This window comes from Lycorma delicatula, chromosome 9 (assembly GCF_047948215.1).
Source record: "Lycorma delicatula isolate Av1 chromosome 9, ASM4794821v1, whole genome shotgun sequence".
Lineage (NCBI taxonomy): Eukaryota > Metazoa > Arthropoda > Insecta > Hemiptera > Fulgoridae > Lycorma > Lycorma delicatula.
Window position 1 is genome coordinate 106,269,348 of NC_134463.1, and position 24,845 is coordinate 106,294,192.

Sequence of the window (24,845 nt, forward strand, 5' to 3'; positions counted from 1 at the left end):
TCACTTCTTATTTGTATTTATTTTGCAGTTGTGGTATTATTTTGAACTGAACTGAGAAATAAAGAACTGGGTTGAACTGAATAAATTACTAATTAACTATGCTTAATAACAGGATTTTTTTTTATAACCTGCCCGACAATGCTGCAGTTTTTGTTTAGTTTGTGTATGCTGTTGGCATACACAAAATTAAGATGAATCCAACTGATAAGAAAAAGAAGAAAACATCATTACTCATGCGCAGAATATAATGATGGTAAAACTGCTAAGTGGTTTATAAACAAAATTTGAAACATTTAGTTATATTTTCCTTGATAAATTTATACATAAAAAACTGGGAAAGTATTACATTACTTTCCTGGCTAAAAATAATAAAAATTAAAAGAGAGCCAAAAAAACAGAATTTATATTTGAGGGAAATAAAATTTTAAGAAACTTTTTCTAATAATATTCATGTACAGGCTAGCTTGACAAATTCGCTGAAATAGAGTTTTAGCTAAATCTAACACTATCTTCAATAAATGTAAAAAAAAGAAAAAGATAATTTTCAAAAATCTTTTCTGTATTTTAGGTCCAGGGTCAACAATATAAAAAAATTGTAATCATTTCTTGATAGATCTGTATACGAAGTATAAACTTTCAAAGATTCTTGAAAAATATTTAACCCAAAGGGAGATAAAATAAAAGAAAAAACGTATATTTAAAGTTTTAGAGGTGGGGGTTGATCATTTGAATTTGAATTTTTTAAAATTATTTATAATTTATATGCATCATAGGTAACAAATTTGCTTCAATAAAGTTTTTTATTAAATACCACTGAAGAAAATCAGATTGGTTTTTTCAAGAATTCCTCTGTACAGATGTACATATATATATATATATATATATACATATCTTTTTGATCTATATGAACCAGTTGGACTCTAAAATGTAAAGATTTGCAAATAACCTGATACACCATTTTTGACATGATCACCATACTTTCCTCTTTAATATACCTAGCCAAAAAATAAAAACAATAAAAGTAAAAATATAAAATTCAATGTAAGTGAGCAGCTCTATAGGAAGTTTTTATATGAGTATAAGAATATTTGATATATTTTAAGAAGATAACAAAGATGTAACAGGAAACTAAGATGCAAAGGAGAAAATTGTGCAGACAATCTACATCTTCTCTTATATACCTAGAATATAATCAGGAGTGGGATATTTTTATTTCCCAGGGATGTTTTCACACCATGGGACTTAACAGGGGACATTTCAGTATATTCTCCATATTCTGACGAAATATCCATTAGATATTTTGAGGACTTTCTTGTGCTATGTGAATTATAAAAAAACATAGTATTATAATAAATTTAAATGTAAAAAATTGATAAATCTCACTGATCCATCTAACTACCAATCGATAACATTCGTGAAGTTAAGTAAAAACCATTTTAAATAAATTCAAACCAAATATGAAAATGCCCAAAATGTTTACAGAATTAAAAAAAAAAAAAAGGCAAATCATTATTATCTAAAAGGAAATTTGTTGTTAAGTTGAATTCTATGCAATATTAGCCACATTATTTAATGTAAAAGGTAGATTTCAAAATCTAAAACTTAAAATAAAAATTTGTACTCTACATTAGTCAACACAATATGAAACCAGGTACAGCGTATTTCGCACAATAAACTAAATATAGAGGTACAACAAGAACTATACCGTATTCCAATGTTTAAAGCTACACAGTAACCAAACCATTTTCACTGAAAATTTTAAATAATTGCTTTAATAATTTAGCTTACCTTAAACATTCCATAAACAGAAGTTCTACGTAACAACTTTTCAATATTATTTAAATTATTGAGTCCAGATTTCCAAGGAAGATACTCTTTTTCTAATTTTAAATATTTTAATATTTGGAATGCAAGTTGATAATCTAAATCACCACTCCAAGCAAATTCAAGTGAATCAGCCAGTAACTGTACCCTATTTAATGTTCCAATTGTTGTATAATTCTCACTGTTCAGTGTTGCTGCTAAATTATTCCAGTTTGTGTCATCATAATTTACTCTGAAAAGACCTAAAAGGAAAAATTTATATAAATGATTTAAATTAAATTATCAAGAGGAGTTAGAAGAAGTAAAAATGATGCATCACAGTAGGTGTATAATATTCTTTTTTAGGGTTTTGTTCAAAGCCTTTTCCATTACTTATTTTTTACCTGGATGCATATCTACTTGTTTGACACAAACTAAAACCATATTGTTCAAAGACAAATAAATCTGTGAAATATGGCATGCAAGTTCTCTGAAATTTGCCATGAACAGAGGGTTGTAATTTCAAATTTTAAAAATACTACTAATATATTTTTATAATTCTATTATAGTATTAACTAAAGGATCTTAACCTAAAATCATACTACATACTATACTTTTTGTAACTTTTTTTTAACCTTGTACTTTAACACCTTTTAACCTTTAAAAAACTATGCTTAATTTCAATTTCTCTGAAATAATTATAGCTCAAGGATCCAACCCAATTTATAAAATCATCGACCAATGATTAGTCGTGATTTCACAGGAGGCTCATCGTACGAAGAAAACGTTAAGACCAAGGAAAGAATAAAAAGATTAAGAGAGGATGATGAATATAAAGAGAGAGAAAATTTGAAAACTAAAGAACATGTACACAAATTAAGATCAGAAGAATTATATTAAACCAAAGAGCGATTAAATGATTGGCAACAAAAACAAATAAACAAAATAATGATCATCTCCCACTTAGGAAGAATATTGTCCAACAATATCAGAGAAGTAATGAACTAAAAGATAAGAATTTTTTGCAATTTATTAAAGATCGGGCTTTAAACCTCAGTGTAAATGTTGTTTTTGTGAGGGTCTATTTTTCAGCCACTCTGTAGTTAACTTTAATGTACATAAAATTAACAGAAATTCCATAATAATTAAATGAAAGTGAAAAGAAATTAAACTAGAAAATCCAAAAATAGCACGATTTTAAATTATAATTTTCAATTAATATTAAATAATCAGATATTTCACCAAATCTATTACATATACACTTTTGTAATAATGCCTATTAAATTACATATACAAATTTTTAAAGTACACAAAATTTTACTTCCCTAATAAGTTCCGATTTTTTTTTTATTACTATTATTGAATAAATATTTATTGTAAAAATATTTTTGCAATCACAGGTTAATAATTATTAATAAATCAATACATTTAAATTAAAAAAAAAGTAGATGATGTCTGATTCAAATCAATGTGCTTTCCCCTTCTAAGATGCAAATATTTCATTTGGCTATAACCCTGGAATAAATGAAAATAAATACTACTTAAAATCTCTCAATGAGGGCTTATTACTACAGTTAAGGAAAAGTCCAAAATCCAATTTTTTTTGGACTTTGGGCTTTTTTGGACACTTTTGGTTAAGTTGATTGCAATCAAAAAGGGAGATGCACAACAAGATGTTACAACAGTCCTAAATCCAAAATTTCAACATCCTACACCTAATCGTTTTTGAGTTATGCAAGATACATACATACACATGTACATACAGACATCACACTGAAACTAGTGAAAATGGATTCAGGGATGGTCAAAATACAGAAATTCAGATTGCAAAATCAGAATATAAAATTCAGATTGAAATCTGAAAAATAAATTTTTCGCGACCACAATACTTCCAAAAAAAATTGTAGATAGCCTGATATGAGATATAACCCTCCTGAAATTGGCCCCAGACATTCTCATGTTAACATTTTGGGCATGAGTAAGCCTGGCAATTCTCATGCCAGACTTACTAAGGAAAGTAAAGAGTGAAGCTGTTTCCTGTTGTTATTTTCTTCACTGAACCAAACAGATGCTAAGTCTACTGCAGATATAGAGTTCTACAGTCATCTTCAGTCAAATTGGCTGTATAATGAACATCTTACTCTCAGATAAAGTTATTGGTCAGTCTAAAATCAGTACAGCTCTTCTTTAATGCAAAAAGCATCCCATGATATGCCAGATAAGGATAATAAAAGTATTTTTTGTTGTCCGTCATATTGAGCCTAATTTACTATCAGCATGTCAAGATCATCAAGATGAGGCTGAAATTCATCCTTACTAGTAATGGCACCTTCACTTTGTTTACTAAAGGGAATGACCTTAAAGTAACATTACTACTCTCAGAATCAATTCTCATTGGGGGGCCACGAATAACTTTATTTCATTCGTACATATCTTTCCCAGTCTGATAGTTTATTCCAAGACTATATCTGATAATATAAAGCAGCAAAATAACAACCCTTTCTGTTAGAGAAAATGAGTTACTATACAACTGTTTCAATTTGCAGTGAATTATAATTATAATTTCAGTAATTACATTACAATGTAATGCTATTACTGTTAATTAAGAGTAATAATTTACCGTAATTTTTACTGTTTATTAACACTAATAATGAAATGTACAAAACATGTTAATAACAAGCTTATTAGGAAAACTATATAAAACAAATTTTACCTGCTGCATTAATATTAAGAATAATCCAATCTTCTTTTTCCCCAATATCATTAATTTCACCATTTTCTTTACAACTAAGCCACAATTTAGGTTTGGTTTCAGTGAAATCCACTTCTTTTTGTGTAGTGTAACTAATTGGTATCCACCAGCACGACTTTTCTTCTTCCCGAGCACTCAATTTAACAGCTAAATAACGGCTCTGAAACATTAATAATAAAAGAAATACTGTTTACACTCTCTTCTATATATACTAAATGCTTTCTTTTTTTAAATTAATGTTTCTAGATTATTCACTACATTTGTTACTGCATATCCATATGTAATGAAGTGACCAGCAATATTTAAACATTTTTTTCTTTTATTATTGCATGTTTTTACATGTTGCAATTTGTGTGTTCTTTTTATGGAGTATATTAGCCAAAATATATAATGCAAAGTCTCTCCCCTACCTACATGTCAACCGACCTCAACTTTCCATGGTACAATTTGTTTATCATTAGTGAGGCTAAATTTGATCGGTATAATCATTACTCTTTAGTAAGAAAAAAGGAAATTTTTCCTTAAACTTACATAACTGCTAAATAGGAATGGCAATTACTTAGACTAAAAGATCGCAGACCCATCATAATAGTAGGATGGAAAAATATCAATAATTTATTATATCCAAAGATTTAATAATTTTTGAAACCAAGGAATGCAGCACCAGTAATTTTTAGAAGATATTTGGACAAAAACATAAGCAATTTTGCTGGATTTTGAATGTATTAATTGAACCTATTAATTTTACAAGTGCATGTTTTTTTTTAAAATTATTGTAATGAATTCTCTATTTTCATTACCGTTTTATCTCCTGATGTAGTTTTATTATAATTCAGATATTTGTAAAATTATTTATTAGTTTATTAGGTGTAATATAAATTAAAAAAACAAAAGATTTTTCAAACATTTCTGATTGCCTCATTATGTACAAGCATACAGATATAGGAGGATAATCTAGAAATATTGCAAATAAATAATAATGAACATTTAGATTAATATTTCATTTACACACATGCATACACTTATGATGAAAAGATAAACTTTCAACACCATTAACTATTTAGACTGGTATGTTCTAAAACATATTGTAACTACTATTAGATCTAATTAACCGCTACAACTATTAGTTTCTATGTATAATGACAATAACGAGTACTTTATAACTGATAATGAATCCTTAGATTCAAAAGTTTATTAATTTAGGAGATTTTTATAATTATTTTTTCTAGATTCTTTACGTATTGCAAATATGTTTAAACAGCATTTTTGCAATACAATGTAAATTCTTCTTTTTTTAAACCAAACAGTATTGTCAGTACTTTTTGAATCAGAAATGATTGAAATCCATTGGTAATGTAGGCATATAAATCTGATTAAAAGTAACAGTAATATATTGTATTTAAACCACTTCTTGTATTGACAAAACATCTATCATAAAGATAATCAGTGTCAACTCCAACTTCTTGCTCATGATCAGTTGATCAGTCTTAAACTAAATATTATCTTTTAATGAACAAAGTAATGGATAAACTATTTATTTATAGTTACTACCTATTAATTTTTTTTCCAAAAATAAATGACAAAATGTCATATTTGAATATGTTAAAAGAAAAATAATGAGTTTATACAATAAGAAAATAAATATAGGTAATATAAGTAAATTAAATATGGTAGAAAGTTAAGATAATAATCATTTAATACTAATAAAGCAAAAATCACCAATTTTTTATTTATTTAGGCAAGAAAATTAAACACAATAAAAAAAATATATTAAGAACAAGGTACTGCAATTTTTAGAAAAAAAGAAAGAAATCAGCAGGCTAATGTACTTTACAAATTTAGGAATTGCAAAAAAGTTACAAAATATTTATACGGAAAAGGGTGCATACGATAATGAAATACTAGCAAAAGGGATGGTATTCTTTTTGGAATGGAAGGTAATATTTTTTGAATAGCTTTTGAAATCTGAAATAGAACAATCTTAAAAATTAGATACATTAATAAACTTCAAAATGAAGAGCAAATCAAATTCTTAATATCAAATTCTTCAGGAGAATTTGATATTAAAAAGCCAAATTGTAGTGTATAACTTGAATCTCATAACATGAAGTGTTTTGAACGATTACAGAGAGCTCAATCTTACAATTTAGGTCCAAATTATTATGGTAACTGTAATTTTTTTATTTCCTTTCAGCAAATACATGCTAACTGCCTCATTACAGCCACTTATGACTGATGAATTTTATAACGTGTGAAAAATCTCTAGCCTGACTACAATTCAAACATAGGAACCTTCATGATGAAAGACAGAAGCTGCCACTTAAAGACAGAATGGCACAATGATAAATATATTGTTTATTTCAGGGCTGTTACAGCAGAAAATACTAAACATACAGTTTAAATTCCTCAGTGTATATAACAAGTTAAGAATCTGGTCTACAAACCCACATCATTGTTATTAATTTTCAGTTTTATTCATTTCTTTAATCATAAATATATATCATAAAATATAACATCATATTTTATTTTTATATTTGTGTTTAATATTTTTAACAACTGTAATATCAATAAATGTTATGTAAAAATACTATTTTTATACATAAAATCTTATATGAAAAATACAGAAAACCAAAAATCGTGCACATTAAAGTAATAAAAAAATAAAATATTAATTAATAATATTAAAAGATTTATTTATTTATTTTCACAACATATGCTCACAATGGCTGTCGCGTTCAGTTATGCATTTATGAACTCTTCTTTAACTGGTTCTTTCAATTTTTGAACACTGTGAACATAATATGCATGAAAGTGTAACCACCTCATCACTCTTTGAGCACTTCCATATGAAATCTGAGTGTGCTGATAGTCTCCTCAAGCTTTTTGAAGGTGAATGCTGCATCACATTCTTAGCCACAGCCAGTTTAGCATCAGTCAAAATGGCCAGTCTCTCAACTCTTTTCTTGTTTGCAACTGATCTGCATTCTCTAAAATGATTGATTAATCTGATTATGGTTGAATTGTTAGGCAGTGCCGCATCCGAATATTTCCCATGAAATTCGTCTACATGTGCATACGAATGAATGGAGAAATAATGTTCAACAATGAAAACTCACTGCTCTTGGGAGAAAATGACACGTTTACCAAGCAATAAACAAAGCATTATTGCAAACGTTTGTGTGATCAATACACATTACAATGGCATCTAGGTTTGTGTTGCTAATACCCATGGTGCTATTAGAATAGAACTTTTTCATCTACACTATTATTTATAGACACTTTAATTTTGATGTGCGCAACTTTTGGATCTCACTGTAGTATATTACTGATTTATTAAATTTCTTTTCAATAAACTATTTGTTATGGTAAAAATAGTATACTGAGCTAGAGAAATAAGCATTTTAATTTAAGTTTTAGTGTATGTGTAAATTGTCTTCTACTTTTTTTTTAACCCTTTCGCTGTCAGTCATTTTGGAGTGGGTTGTGCTGAAACTGTCAAACGTTTTTATTCTGGCATGCAGAGGTGGTGTTATTGAAATCATTGCATATCATGCTGTTTTCAATTTATAAATTTGAAAAAATACCACTTACCCAGAAAATGAAGTAGAATATGATGTTTAGAAAATGTCATATTTTTCAATTTAAAATGTTCATATTACAAAAATTAATTTTTTTTTAAATAAAAAAAAGTATTTGAAGTTTATTTTTGTTTCCATATTCCTAACACTATACTTTTTTTTGTACCTTTTTTAACCACTCACGGGCAACCAGTAACTGCTTAAAAGACATTGCTTCGGTTGCCTCCAAGTGATGTGGCGTCTACTAGCCCTCCCTATCTCCAATGTATGTCCTGGCTTCCCATCAGGATCCCTTCAGGTTCATCAGAACATCCCGACCTCCGCTTCTGGATGCCATGATGTCCCTCCCCTGAAGGGCTACCCTTCCCATCCCTACATCTACTCAGGGTCCAGATATGCACCCCACACATGCCCCCCCCCCCCATCCAGCATGCCCACCTTGCACACCTTGAGTCCCAAATGGTTCATCAGAAGCGTCCCGACTCAGCCACTTACACTATACTTAAATTGAAGAAAACTCATACTCACTCAGATCATAAGATCTACATAAATTATTAAATAAAATCATATAAGAAATATGAATTATTATTTATAACATTATGATAAATGTAAATTTGAGAGTACATGACAATTTTTGTCCTGGTTTTCTGCACTGCTGAGCATTTATGTTTGGGAAAGCATTCTCCATGCAAACCCCTGTTACACCTTGTACAAACACAATCACTACGTGTAGCTACTTTGTTTACTTTCAGAACCGCTATTTGTGTAACTTGTATATTCACTATCACTGTACTTGTCAAAAATACTTGCAAATATCATCGTCAGTAAGTCTTCCACTTGGGCCCAGTGTTGGCTCCACTTCAGAAAAAATATACAAAAATGAACAATAACAAACAAAAATCAAACCCTAAAATTAAATAAAAAGTATATGGAAACAATTACTAAACAAAAGTAAGGTTGTGTATTACAAAATAAGTGAGCATAAACAAGTATTAGGTTACTTGCAATGCAGAATGTGACTTTCAGAAATGAACGGTAATGTGACTTTGAATATTGATAATTTGTTAAAACGGCAATCTAAAACCCAATACTATCAATATACATGTAGAATGAAACATATAGAACCAATATACAATACCAATAATACTAATATACCAATGTACAATACCAAGAACCAATATAAAACACTCTAGCACAATCTAGCCGGGATTTTAATAAATTAAACAAGACTAAAGACAGTATGGATAGATCGGTAGCACTAATTGTGGGTAATGATAGATTGTTATCCTGACATTCAAAGGGTTAATTCTTACAAAAAACTTAACATCAGGATTTATAATAGTAAATTAAGTAATTTATCAATGAAAGAACGTGTATAAGAATCTGTTAGAACCAAAAGAAAAATGCTAGAGTGTTAGCATCTCAGCTTTTTATCTGGAAGATCCTGAGTTACAGAACTGGTCAGCAATGGTAGTTTTTATATGATAGTAAACGTTCTACTTCATATTTCTACCCACATGTTTGAGCTTACATGGTGAATCATTCATTTAAAAAAATAAATTTAGTATGAAAAAATTGTTATAATTAAAATATTTATGTGCTACAAAGGTATGGAAAACCAAAAAGTAGATTTAAAAAGTGTATTAATTAAAAAAACAAAATGGGTTAAGACTTTAGAAAACAAAATTTTATGTGGTAAGAGAATGTATTTTCATTGAATTACAAAAACTGTAATTTTTCTATGAAAAAGTCTAGTTGACGTAACTACATGTTTAATGTCAGACTCTCAGCAATATAGACAGGAGGATGGGCTGAAAAGTAATAAATAGATCCAATTATCAGTAGAAGATAAATTGAGTACCACCAACTCCAAACTATATTCCCCCAAATAAACTTGCAAATATGTGTTTTGTTTATTACAATTATTTTTGATCAATGGACTATAAAATGGTGTCTAGTAATCGAGCTAAATTAAAACAAGAAATAGTGATTGAAAATTTAACCATGGAATATATTTATATTCCATGGTTATTATATTCCATCCAAAATAAATTACTATTGGAATTCAACATCACTTATAAGTTATTAATAGCAAGAGAGCTGTTAAAGAATGGATCATTAGCTAACAACCTTCTTTCTTTTTACTTCCAAAATCCAACTGAACAGAAATAACAGACAGCTCACAGAGGAATACCAGTTACTATGGTAGTTTAAAATCATCAAGTTTAAGTATACAAATTATTTAAACATGACTGTAACATTACTTAAAAAACATTTCAATAATGTCAGATTACTGAATGGAGAAATTGATCACATAACTGAATCAACATTATCATTCCTAAAAGATAACAATATCCACTTGTTTTGTATAACACAAAAAATACCTTCAGCACAAAAAAGGGCCTTATTTTGCTTCTGCTGTCATTTTTAATAAATTGACAAAACATTTGAAAAGTCTTCTCGCCAATTCATTTAAAACACAATTAAAAAATTTTCTTTTACAGAAACAATAATATTCTTTTAATGCATTTTTAAATAGTAATTAAAAAAAACACAAATGGAATTTATATGCACCCTGTTAAACATATATGTTAGTATGTACTTAAATAATTTTCAATACCAGTTTTTGAATTCTGAATTTTTGAATTATTTTGTAATAATTTTTTACATTTAATGAATTTACCTTAACAACATTATTTCATGTCTTTATATTTAAATAATTAACATATTAATATGGACTAATAAATATTTTTTTATTTTCTTACATACATCCTCATGACATCCCTACATCCCCATTAACTTTCTACCCTTGTACATTCTATATATTCAACATTTATATTGTAATATTAATTTTATTTATGTATTATCTGTAAACATTTCTTTCAGTGACTACAGAATAATACAGTGGTATTATGTGTGTTAGGGCATTTATACACTTCATACTGTGTTAGAATACAGTATGTTTTAAATGAATACAGAATTTCTGGACGTATTTAATTTTACTGTATTTGAGATTTGTATCACTGAGGTCAGAAAACACTGGGAACTTTATCGCAGATAGTTATGTGCAAGACTAATTATAATTATGTTTCATTTTCTTTATTTCCATAGAAATCAGTCAGAATTACAGCATGATTCTATCTATTTTTTTATTACAATCCGATAAAATATATTTAGGATGATCATCATTTTTATAATACAAATTTTACCTGTTCAATTTTAGCAGATCCCTTTCCATAATCTCTAGTTACTGTAACAACAGGATATCCAGTTTGTAGAGTCCAAGTATCCATTATTTCTTTAACGGTCATATGTTGGTCTAAAGTTCCTGATTTATGAGCTGCACCAGTCAGAGAAGCCCATAAGTCATTTTGTTCTGCATTGGAATACTTATGAGCAATTAAATAAGTAGTTACTCCACTTCTGAAAACATCCTCTCCCAAAAATAAATTCATCATTCTTAATAAGTATGAACCTATAAAAACAACAGAATACACAACCATGTCAATTTTAGCATTAATGAAACTGATTGAGTAGGAAATTGGTGAAATTTAGTAAAGTAAAAGAATCTTAATGATATAATAACTTAATCTACTTAATATTGTCATAAAAAGTAGCCATTTTAGAATCTCTAATTTTCTTTTTGTTTGCTCCAAACTGTGTAGGCATTCAATGATGTTGCATTTTTAAGTAGTACAAATATCAGTTCTTGTTTGTTATCGCACCGCCACTTTTCTTGATGCAACTTTGTAAAAAACAACATATTAAACGTATTATTATTATCTTTAAATTGCTGATCAGTATCTCTTCAGTAATTTTCAGAATTTTCAATCCCTAAAAATTAGAAGACTTTAGACAAGTTCATGAAGTTGACAAGTTCAATTACACAAGTTCATGACACTAGCCATTTCAGACTTGTTAATTTTTTCCAGATAGTAGCAATGTAACTATGTTAAGTATCTCCATTATATCTCAAACCTACAATGAATGTTCTGAATTAATCTTGACTAAAATTTGGATGAAGCCGGGCCAAAAGTTTAAAACCAATATTTGCTAATAGTAGTCACTGCTAATAAGATAAATTTCATATCTTGCTATAGAAGCAGGAACATACTAACTGAGTAAAAAATTTCTTACTGTTTTAAAAAAATTATAAAACAACAGCCAAATTTTTTTTTTTTAAAAACCACAATAAGCTTCTTTTCTAAGAAACAATATTATCACATTACTTAATTTCAAATACAGTAAAGGCCACAAAAAAAATTAATATTGAAAATGAAAATCTGTCTAAAATCTTTTAACTCACCTTTCTTATATGATATTGTGTCAAATATCTGAGCAATTTCATTGGGATTTCCAATAGTAACAGATACAGGATGTGATGATTTTAATGAATCAAGAGAGAATACAACCAGCATATTATCGACAGCAACAGAGTTCAATGAGTTCCATTCTGGAAATACCTGAACAAATTAACAGAAAATAAAAATTTACAGTATAAATTATCCATACTGGTAACTTACTGTTGATTGTTTATTCAAAAGTGGCTTTGCTGTGATGAGCTCACTAGTCCATAGCTATCAGACAAACCTTATAGTGATCAACTGATCGTGAACAATTGGGCTTTATATTAATTTAATCACCAAATAAGTAGCTACTTTACCAATTATTGCATCCCCAGGTTGGTAAATAGAATAAATATTGCAGCTAACCCAGTATCTGTGGTATATGTACTGGAAGAAGTGTTAAGGTTAAGGTGGACAGAAGGAATGATCAACTAATCAGAGCAATCATCTCAATTAAACTATAAAGCTGATCAAACTATCAACCTGCACAGAAATAATGAAACATCACCTTTGTAGAGATCAGAGTTTTAGTATGATAAAAATTAAAATATGGTGATTATAACTAGTTAGTGTGGTAAGTTTCCAACTTACCACATTTGCCCAAGGTAATACCATAATTTGTGTGGTTCAAATGATAACACAAAAGTAAATATCTAGCCTTGTCTAATATGTATACAAGGACGGTTCAGAAAGTAACATCTGTTTGGCTGTAAATAAAATACCTGCATAGATAAAAATGATTTATTATACACAACTTAAAACTACAGCTTTTAACTATTTTTTAACATAATTGCAATTTAAATTGAAGCATTTGTCATAGTGTTTCACTAATTCACAAATATCTTCTTCATAAAATTCAGCCGCCAGGGTATCTAGCCAACCTTTCACAGCATTTTGAAGTTCGTCATCGTCATCACTGAAAAGCTGTGATGTAACCAATTTCTTCATCTAAGAGACAAGATGAAAATCACTCAGTACCAAGTCTGGCCTGTAAGGCGGAAGATCAAAAATGTCCCATTGAAATTGATTCAGAAGTTCTTGACTTCTTCAAGCTCTGTGAGGACGAGCATTGTCATGTAAAAAAACAATACCAGATGACAGCATACCATGACGTTTGTTCTGAATGGCTCGCCTAAGTTTCTTCAAGTTTCACAGTAGATTTGCATAAAATGGCTCGCGTTGCAGTACTTCGATGACAATAACAAACTTCAAAATGGCATGAAAGGTTGGCTAGGTATTCAGATGGCTGAATTTTATAAATTATTTTTGCTAGTATTTATAAATTAGTCTAATAGTATTTATAAATACGTTATACATTTATAATACATCATATAATGTATTATATAATACTACTACAGTATTATTAATACAGAATACTACTACTACTGTATTATATAATAATGTATTTAAAATAAATATAATGTATTATAAATACATTTATAATGTATTATAAATACATTTATAATAAATTATAAATATATTTATAATTAGTCTATTAGTCTTTATAAATTAGTAGCAATTAGTACCAGCTGTGACAAATGCTTGAATTTAAATGACTACGTAAAATAGTTAAAAATTGTAGTTTTAATTTGTATAATAAAATATTTTAATCTATACAGGTTTTTTATTTATAACCAAACAGAGGTAACTTTCCAAACCACTCTCATAGATTAGAAGCACAAAGCTATGAGACTCCAAGGGGCCTAATACTTTCAAAATCAGCATTTTCACATGGCAAAATAAATAGTAACAAATGATCAGTCACACAACCAATATCAATCACTTGAGAAAAAAATTACTGTAAATATCCAAATAATCTTTCTTGACAGGAAATTTTTTTTCAAGGATTATATCCAAGACAATAACAACAGAAAATTTAATCATAAACTTGTTTTTACGGCAGTTGTCATTAATATTAAGTAATTTTAAAAAATACTATACTCACATGGTGAACTCCTAAACCAGCGACATATGTGGCAAAACCTTCATTTAACCACAAATCTGTCCACCATTTCATAGTAACTAAATTACCAAACCACTGATGCGCTAATTCATGAGCAATTATAGATGCAATACTTTGTTTACTGGCAGCTGAAGAGGTTTTTTCATCAAAAAGCAATGCAGTTTCTCTGTAAAGAAAATATGATTCCTGTTAATTAAAAACTAAGTTATTAATCAGAATTCAAATTTTCAAAAACCTATTGACCGCAAGATTTGTCCTGCATTACATTGAAAATAAAATAACTTATTGATATTCTTTTCAAGTTAATTTTAAAATTGCATTAAAAGTAATAAGATTAAAAAACTTAAATATAGATACTACATAGATACAATAAACATAACAAACCTGTATGTAATAAGACCCCAATTTTCCATAGCACCAGCACTAAAATCAGGTATAGCAACCATATCTTGTTTAGGAAGTGGATATTTAACGTCAAAATATTTTTCATAATATTCAAGGAATTTCGGTCCACTCTTTCTAGCGAATTCTACTTGATCAAGAGCATCTTTTCTTGCCCATATACGGAATGTAACATTATTATCAGTCTTATCAGCCACTTTGTACTCAAATTCACTCACCATAAAAGCTACTAAGTATGTTGACATAGGAACGGTATCTTCATATTTATCCCATACCCAGCCTTCCATCCCTTCACTGTAACATAAAAATTGCAATATTTAAAAATATAAAAGCAGAAAACATTAAATATGTTTTACATATAAAAAAAGCAAAAGAATGTTCAAAAATGATTTGTGTCTCAAAGAGAAAAGCTACCACTACACAGATAGTTCTATTACGTGAACTAATTATATAAAAATAATGGTAATAATGGTAGAACTGAAGTTATAGAGCTAGAATTTTTTTACTACTATATGGGAAATTTTTTCACACTTCTATGTGACTATAGAAGGTTTAAAAAAATCGGTGGTAAAAAATATTACAGTTATAGCTATATCATAAGCACTGCTTCTAAGAATACATCCCTAACTGGTGACTATAATTCCACTACAATGTTAAAAAAAATTTATTTTAACTACAGTATGTATAATAAATACACAACAATAATTATAAAATACTCTCAATAAAGAGCAACTATCAGACAGTGATTCAAATCATCTGTAACTGCTCTCTCAAATGTGAGGGCTAACAGTTTTTTTAAGGGCTAACAAACATTTTTCACTTTATTTACTAATTAGATTATTAATTTTATTTATTATTTTAATTTTCTAGATTGGAAATTGTTTTCAAAACATTTGTAAATATTGCCAGAACACTCTTTAAACCATTATTTCTCAATGGCTACATTAGCCACCAAGCTGAAATAGAAAATTTTATGAAAAATATTTTCACATAAATATTCTACTAAATGAGAATAAATATAATAGTAAGAATTTCATGAAATTCTCCCAATATGTGTTTTACCATAACTGTGTCACAAACACACAGATTAAATGCCGAAATGGTTGAGTTAAACAGGGTTACGGTGTATGTGATAAAAACGTTGAGTGTAGACGCAAAAAGGATGGAGTGTAGACTACTACTAGACATGATGTTTTAGTTATAAATGGAAAGAAAAGGACTTGTCTCAAAAAATTCTTGCCAAAAGGTGAAAAAGTGAACCATGTGTACTATCAAAGTGTTTTACAACAGTTAAGAAAAAAAATCCGCAAAAAGAGACCAGTGTTGTGGTGAAACAACTCATGGTTCCTTCACTACAACAATGCGCCCACACACTCAGCTTTGTCAATTTGTCAGTTTTGTGCCAAAAATCAGATGACTGTTCTCCCTCAGCCTCCTTAATTGCCAGACCTGGCTCCTTGTGATTTTTCTTTTTTTTTAAATTAAAATCAGTGATGAAAGAACGCCATTTTGAGATTATTGATTATATTAAAGCAAATTCGTTATAAACCTTAAAGGCCATTTCAAATTAAGCTATCCAGGACTGCTTTGCAAAGTAGAAACACTGCAGGGAAAAGTGTATGAGTAGGGGAGAGAAGTACTTTGAATGGCACAAAAACAACGATAATCTGTAAAATTAATAATAAAGATTAAAAAAATAAGGTTCAGTTATTTTCTGAACAGACCTTGTACACTGTGCTAGTTTGTAATAATGAAAAATATACACTATGGCAGGTGGATGTGTCACTATGGTAGTGAATGTTTAAACTACAGCAAGACTCAACGCCTATATTTTTGAAGTAAGAAATCATCAATATAAAATACATTTTACATTTGATGTAATACAGTATTAAAAATGATAAACTTATAAAACAAAAATGAAACCAAATTTTAAAAGTACATTCTGAATAACATACTAAAAGGTTTTCAGTCATACTTTCTTTTCTCTTTCTTCAGTAACTGAACTGCTGTTCTCATCCTGTCAGCTGATATTATAGCTGGTTTTTTTTTAAGTTAGGCAGGCATATTTATAATGTAAAAATGAGTGTATTTGTTTTGAGTTGCATCTCTGTTCAACTGGTATATCGCAAATACATGTTTTAGTGTGTTTATATATTTATTAGTTCAAGCATTTTAAAATTTGGTTCTTTTATGTCTGTGTATAGAATACAAAGGTTGTTGATAATGCTAGTGGATTTGTATCAATGAGATGGCCAGCAATTGTGCCGGCCATCAAAAGTTTATAGTTTTAAATAATCTAAACACATTTTGCTGTATTCTGCTACTTACAAAAAATAATATAAATAAATACATTCTAATGTTCTTTATAAGTATAAAACCTTTTGATGTTACTTTGTTCCTACCATCCACATTCTACTGCCATGAAGTATTAAACTAATACAGTTGTTATTTTTTTAAATTGTTATATAATAATTTTTTTTAAATTAGTTTGATCTCTTTTCTCCAGAAAACTCTTTTTTCTTATATTACCTTCCAAAATTTTTACGAGTAACAAAATCAACAGTGGATATAGTTACTGCATTACCCAAATAATTTTTGGTGTACTATAATATTCCCATCTGTTAATATTTAACTAACCATTATTATCCTTTCCATTATATTTCTTTTTTTTAAACACACTTAATTACAAATTATTAAACTTCTATGTTTAGAAATTAATCCACTCCCTTCAGAAGTTTTCCCAATTCATTTTTAGTTTATTGAACATCTAATCTTTATTGAACCTAATTCTTTACTAACCTAAATCTTAATTGAACCATAACCTAGGTTCAATAATCTTTATTGAACCTATATCTTTATTGAACATCTAAATTATTTAATTCTCTTAAATTTCTAACTCTGCTCTAAAAAGTTTTCCTTCAAAATTCTTTCATTTCTATACATAAAATGAAAAAGAATCATATATTTTACATTACCACTAATTACATACAATAAACACATTTCTTTTAAATAATTTTCTGTGGGATGTGTTTTAATATGTTTCTGAGTATTAATATTCTAAATTAATAAACAAAAGACAACTTGCATGTAAATTCAAAAAGCATTAATCACTTTTCACCAAACAACCAACAATTATGATGAAAACATATGGCTGTTATCAGAACTGCAAATTAAAAATAATAGTATAATTTTGTAATACATTATATATATATATTTTTTTCTTCCAAAATCAATCCTTTTAACATCCATATCACTTCTGTACTGTACTAATAAATATATAATACAAATCAACTTGATCCACCCACGTAGTTTTAGTTGCATTAATTAAGTAAAATTACATACAGTTCTATTTATCTCAAATACACGGTAGGTTTGAAAAGTTCCCGAACAGAAGGTGAGAGTGGTATTGTCTCGGCCTTTTATCTGGAGATCCCTGACCGGGATTCGAATCCAGGATTTACATTTTTCATACACTACATTTCCATATCCCACACACAAGCCTCAAGCTTATGTGGCGATATCATCAAGGAAAAGATAAAAAAAAATTCTGTAGTTAATACAAGTAGCGCCATCTCTCGGAGAACCAAGGAACTATGCAGTACAATGTCTGACGACGTCTGCGTGTGTGCAAAATTTCATCACATTTCGTCACTCCAGTCTCGAGTTATATTCTGCCGCGTATGTTGAGTTCATGTGACCTTGTGCGAGCTCGCGACATGGAATAGAGAAGCGCGATAAAATTTTGTGTACGGCTTCAAAAATCTTTCGTTGAAACTTAATCTATGATATAGAAGGCATTTTCGGTGATGAAACCGCATCTCGTACTACATACACGTGGTGAAAGCGGTTTAAATACGGCAGAGAATCGTTGGATGACGATGAACGAAGCGGGAGGCCGTCAACAGTTGTTCACGACGAAAACGTCGCGAAAGTGCGCGCGTCCTGCTCGAACTTACCCTTCGAGCCATAGCAGAAGAAACATCGGTAAAGACGCAGTATGTACAATTCTAACAGAAAAAATTAACTGTCGAAAGGTGTCCTCTCGTTCCGTTCAACACTTCTTGATCTAAGAGCAAAAACAGGTGCGTCTTTCTTGCGCTCAAAACTTCGTTGAAACTGCCAATAGCGACCCGAATTTTTTTGAAAAAATTGTAACTCGGGATGAAAGCTGGTGCTTAGTGTACGATCCGCAAACGAAGCGTCAATCCGCTACTTGGAGTCCTAGAGCACAAAGACCGATGAAAGTCAGGCAGCAAAAATCAAGAGTGAAAACGATGTTGATTGCGTTCTTCGACTCAAAGGGCCTGATTCATCATGAATTTGTTCCAACTGGTCAAACCGTTTATTCTAAATTCTATTTGGAAGTAATGAAACGTCTGATGCGTCGCATTCGTCGAATCCGGCCCGAGTACCGGCATCCGGGTAGTTGGACTCTCTTGTACATCAATGCTTCTGCACACTTGACAACAGTTTTAACATGCAAATCAAATCAGCGACTTATCCTACCCGCCTTATTCACCCGACTTGGCTCCAGTAGACTACTCGAAACTCAAGTTGAAGATGAAAGGTCGTTTTTCAACGACATTCCAGGCATCCAAAGGGCTTGCACCAAGCAGTTTAAGGCGATCCCACAAACTGATTTCCCCAGAGCGCTTGACGGGCTCTACTGATGCTGCAATGAGTGTATAACTAGAAAAGGGTTCTATGTAGAGGGCTGATGCGAGTAAATTCGTTTATCTTTAAATCTGTATTTTTATTTAAAGTTCAGGAACTTTTCAGACATACTTTGTAAATAATACATTGTGAGTGTTTAATATATATATATATATATATTATAAATTTTTCTAAAGTCAATCCTTTTGTAATAATATGTAGTGCATATATAATCCAACTTTTCACCTAGCACAGAAATTAGAAAGTAGATGAGATGATACTTACCTTATTTTTTCATAACCTTTACAATAGTGCTTTCAAGGCAACCCACATCTTCAGCAGTTATTTTAGTTTTTTTTTTAAATGTTTATATCAAACTACATATTAAACTCAAAGACAATTAAAATATACATAAATTTTTTTGATAATATATGAAATTTCTTTTTGTCAAATTGCTGCGACATCGACGGGATGCCGTTGGTCAACAGCAATGCGGTAGATGTTAGAGTGAGGGTGGACTGTATGTGTTCATAGGTGATGAATGAAGACAACAACTTGTTGATTACTGAAGGATTGTTTAATTGTATGCCGTCTTGGCGGTTTAAACATTTTCTAACAACATAACACTTGTAACTTATAACTTAACTTTAAAGATAGCAAACATAAGCCAAATAAACCTTAAAATAATGTTCATCCGAACAAGAATTGAGAGAGTCCATCCGGACACGACCATCTTGGGTCAGGTATGAGTGTAGACTGGTATAAGACGCTACGTACAGTGCTCGAGGGAGCAGCTAGTGACGTAGAGTGGCATGATGGTCTGACGACCAAGTTGCTGTGGGCACCCTAGCCACGGCTAGGTTTCAGCACCCGATGGCAAGAGGGGGTGAAATCGTAACACAAATTAAAATTAAAAATTTAAATATAAAAATTAAAAAAAAATTTTATTATTAAAAATCACAATCGTTTATTTATCACATCGGCTAGGTTTCAGCACCCGATGGCAAGAGGGGGTCAAAACGTAACACAAATTAAAATTAAAAATTAAAATATAAAAATTTAAAAAAAAATTTATTATTAAAAATCACAATTTAAACCTTTTTTAAAAAAAAAAAAATATATAAAAATTAAATTATGGAAATTAAAACTATGTATATAAAATATGACGTCAGAATTGATAAAATTAGAATAATCAAATAAATAAGATTATATATATATATAAGATCTGCAGTAGATTGTAGCATATATTCAGATAAAAATAATGATAGTGCATAAATCCAACTAATTTAAATCCCTACACTACTATGCTAAACATTGGCTGGCCAAGATACAAAGCATATTTTATCCTATATATTTGTTTATTTTAATTTTATCAATTATGACATCATATTTTATGTATGTAGTTTTTAATTTCCATAATTTAATTTTTATATATTTTTTTTAAAAAAAGTATGAAAATTGTGAATTTTAATAACAATTTTTTTTTAATTCTTAATTTTCAATTTTAATTTGATAAAAAGAAATTTCATATATTACCAAAAAATTTTATATATATTTTAATTGATTGAGTTTAATATAAACATTTTAAAAAACAAAAATTACAACTGAAGATGTTGGTTGCAATGAAAGCACTTATGAAAAAATAAGGTATATATCATCTTATTTACTTTTTAATTTCTGTACTTAGATGGATCAAGTTGAATTATATACACAATATATATATTAAAATTATTTATATTCCATAATAAATAATTTCATTTTATATATATATATATATATATATAATACAGCATATTATTTATTTGAGATAAACAGAACTGTATGCATAATTAATGCATCTATTCTGCATGCAAAAATTATTCAACCTACTACAGCAGTTTAAAATTTATGGAGTACTAAATGGAATTCATTAGAATCAGACCTTGACTTAGTTTCCTTCTCACACTGTTTTTGAAATAAGCTAGTAACTTGTTTTTTAGTCTGACTACTGAAGAGAAAGAGATGTTTTTATGTTTGGCATCTATGAATGTCTGTTTATTTGTTCTTGCACAGCACCCACAAAGAGCATATTATGATTAATACAATACAAATAAGGATTTTTGTTGGAATTTATATAATTCATAACAAACTTTTAAAGTGTTGACATTATTTTCACAGCTGTTCATTACTTAAAATTAAGTGAAATATTAAATTATTTATTTTTTCTTACATTAGTCTGTTTTTTGCTCAATATTTCCAGGGTGAACCAACTTTATCCAGTCTGGAGACTGGATTTGCCTTGATAATTTATATGGGGCACTGATGCCATTTAATTTTGGTCACAATCAGAAAAGAGGGCAGGGAGATACAGACTTTTAAGGATCCTGTATCTCTTATACATTACTAATATATATATATATATATATTAGATAAGTCATTATACATGTCACTTTGGTTATCTGTTTGGGCAATTTTGTTCAGAGAATTAATAAACCTGATTTTTTTACTTTTTTCAATTTGTCATTTTGTTTGATATCTTCAGACTAGGTTAACTGATTTTTATAAAATGTATGATTTCTAAACATATTTTAAATTTTGTTAAAATCAGTGAAGAGGTGGAGAGATATGGACACCATGGATCCCCTTATCTCAAAGAGATCCACTTACACAAAGAGTACAATAATTATTTTTTCTTAATCGCATGCTTACATACTTCAATTTTCCTCCTAAATAGTAGTCTGATGAGGGTAGAGCCCTCAATAGCCAGAGTTGCTGACTTTTTCAGTTATGTAAATATTTATAAGCTTAAGAAAATGTTCTGTTTAAAAATAAGCTGTTTCCACTAATGTGTAAAACAATAAATATGTCTTTAAAAAAAAGAAATACAGAAAAATGGAAAAGAGTCAGTTTTTCCAAATATGGGTAAGACTCTCAAACGAAAGTATAATTTATTTTTTACATTAAGTTTTCCAACTAATTTTCTTGGATAATTATGAGAAATACTCTCAATATCAGTTATATCAAACTGTATATAATTATTTTATCATTTTAAAAATTTAAGCAGTGACGATGACAAGTAGTAAAAAATACCTGCATTTTTTTCTGTAAAATTATCTGTACTTCATTCACTTTGTTTTTATAGGAGATTGAAACAATCATACAACTCTCTTACTCCCTCACATGCACCGCTCTCATAATGCCACCAAAACTATCTTATCTCTGATATTATTTTTTTAGAGGCCTATTGCAGAATGTACATAATAAAAAGATAATAAATAAATAATTATGCGCATTTACACTACTGTTTACAAAATATATTAAATAAATAAACCTGGAAATACATAGCATATAAAAAATAACATCAGGGTTTTAAAGCTACTTAATATCACTTGCATTATTCAATGAATCACAAATAAAATGAAACAGTAACTCTTACAGTTTTCCTCTACAAGTGTTCAATGTGAGCGCCTTTCATCACGTGGCACACATTTAACAGATAGGAGAATCAGTACCATTCTTTAACTGACATGTTTAAAGTAATAGATGCTACAGCTGCAATAAATCAGGTAGATCAGTCACTACCTACGTCAGTCAGGTAGGTCACTAGCTAGTGGGGGCGCATACACAAGAGTCTTTGAAAACTCCAAGGAAAAAATGACATGGGATCAGACCGGATGATCTTAGACCCCACTGCAAACAAGCTTTGTCATCAGATCTGTGCCAACTGATCCAGCAGTTGGGAAAACATCATTCAACAGGTCCCTTACAGAGTTATGTGAGTGAGGATGCACACCATCTTGTAGCTGAATAAAATTCTCTGGTTCACCATGCAGTTTAGAAAAGAACCATGTATAGAGCACATACAAATAAGCAACTCATGTTTAATTTAAATATTTTAAAATCAAGACTGTAATTTCAAGTACCGCTTACCTTTCTTAGCATCATTTTTTTATCACTTGTTGACATGTTTCAGAACATTTGTACTCTTGTACAGAGTAAAATAAGTTTTGACAATGGAGTGGTTTGGAAACGCGTCAACAAATGATAAAAAAAAGTGGAGCTAAGAAAGGTAAGCAGTACTAAATAAAAAAACTAGTGATCTTACCATAAAAGATAATAATTATTATTATTTTAACAACAACAATTTCAAGACTGTAAGTTTAATAACAAGAAGTATTTGAAAGATTTTAAGAATTAATTTTCAATTTTTAATTAACATAATTTCATTTATGGTTGCCATTTTGGTTTAATTTATTTTATTGGTACCATCTTTCTTGTCTCAAAAAGACCTTTAAAACAACATATCACATGACCATATATCCCATTTAAAATTTCTGAGTGACCTCTGCCAACCCCAACCATCCTGAAGGCTGAATACTCTAACCTAGAGTTTATAAAGTTAAACTCTCTTACAGGAGAAAATTTCCAAAGAGTGAATCACGATACCTTAAATAAATAAAAAAAATTAAAGGGAAACATACAACTGTAGTTCTAATATCTGAAACACACATTGTTGGCCGACATTTTGGATTGAACGATCAGAGTTTAATTTTAATTATATAATTTTTCTCATCTCATCGAGCTCTTTAAAATAAAATATCAAATAAACATTGGTCCCATTTGAAATTTTTGAATTGCCTCCCAATCCATCGCCAACCAAAAATCAAAAAAGAGTGAAGTATACACGTTTATTGAAGTAGCTCCTCAGTACAAGGAAGAATGCCTCAAATCGTATTTATTTAACACAATTATAAAAAAAATTAGACGGGGTGTAAGTTACTTCTCAGCCACCCAATATATATATTAATTTAATATAATAAGTCCTTCATTTTTTTATAAACATAAAACAGAAATTGTTACTTACATGTCAGTAGTATTGACTAGAGGCATGTTACTTATAGATTTCAAATGTTTTTTATGCCCAAGATTTATTGTAAATCGTGCTTTCATCGCCGGTTCATCAAAACATGGAAATGCACGTCTTGCATCAGTAGATTCAAATTGCGTAACAGCAAGCCACCTGTAGTTTAATAACAAATGATATATTTTTTAATTTCTTCACTTACTTCATAATATTTACATACATATATCCTTTTTTCATCATTATTGTAAACACCAATATGCTAAGAAATATAGTGGGTATTATACTGGAGTAGAATTGCATAAGCAATTCTAGTTTTAAGCTGATTGTAATGAAAATATTCTGCGAATATCTAGTAAAATAAAAAAATAGTTTAAGATGTAGCAAATTCTACTTACTCATCATAGAAATAAAACTCTTAATTAGCAAATAATTCATTAATATTTTACGATATTAAACAAATTATACTCTGAAAATTAGCTTGTTGTTTCACACCAAGCAATTTTGA

The 24,845-nt window shown here is 29.2% G+C and overlaps 1 protein-coding gene across 3 annotated transcripts in view; it reads right to left on the minus strand.

Annotated features, from left to right (window-relative positions):
• LOC142329793 (aminopeptidase N-like) overlaps positions 1 to 24,845 on the minus strand; it is a 124,630-nt gene that overhangs the window by 16,686 nt on the left and 83,099 nt on the right. For all 3 annotated transcript variants that reach the window (XM_075374595.1, XM_075374596.1, XM_075374594.1), the window contains exons 4-10: positions 24,341 to 24,496; positions 14,827 to 15,138; positions 14,425 to 14,608; positions 12,440 to 12,596; positions 11,343 to 11,608; positions 4,517 to 4,715; positions 1,789 to 2,066 (exon numbers count right to left, since the gene is read on the minus strand). In XM_075374595.1, coding sequence (XP_075230710.1) covers positions 1,789 to 2,066; positions 4,517 to 4,715; positions 11,343 to 11,608; positions 12,440 to 12,596; positions 14,425 to 14,608; positions 14,827 to 15,138; positions 24,341 to 24,496 — 1,552 coding nt within the window. The remainder of the gene's footprint in view (positions 1 to 1,788; positions 2,067 to 4,516; positions 4,716 to 11,342; positions 11,609 to 12,439; positions 12,597 to 14,424; positions 14,609 to 14,826; positions 15,139 to 24,340; positions 24,497 to 24,845) is intronic.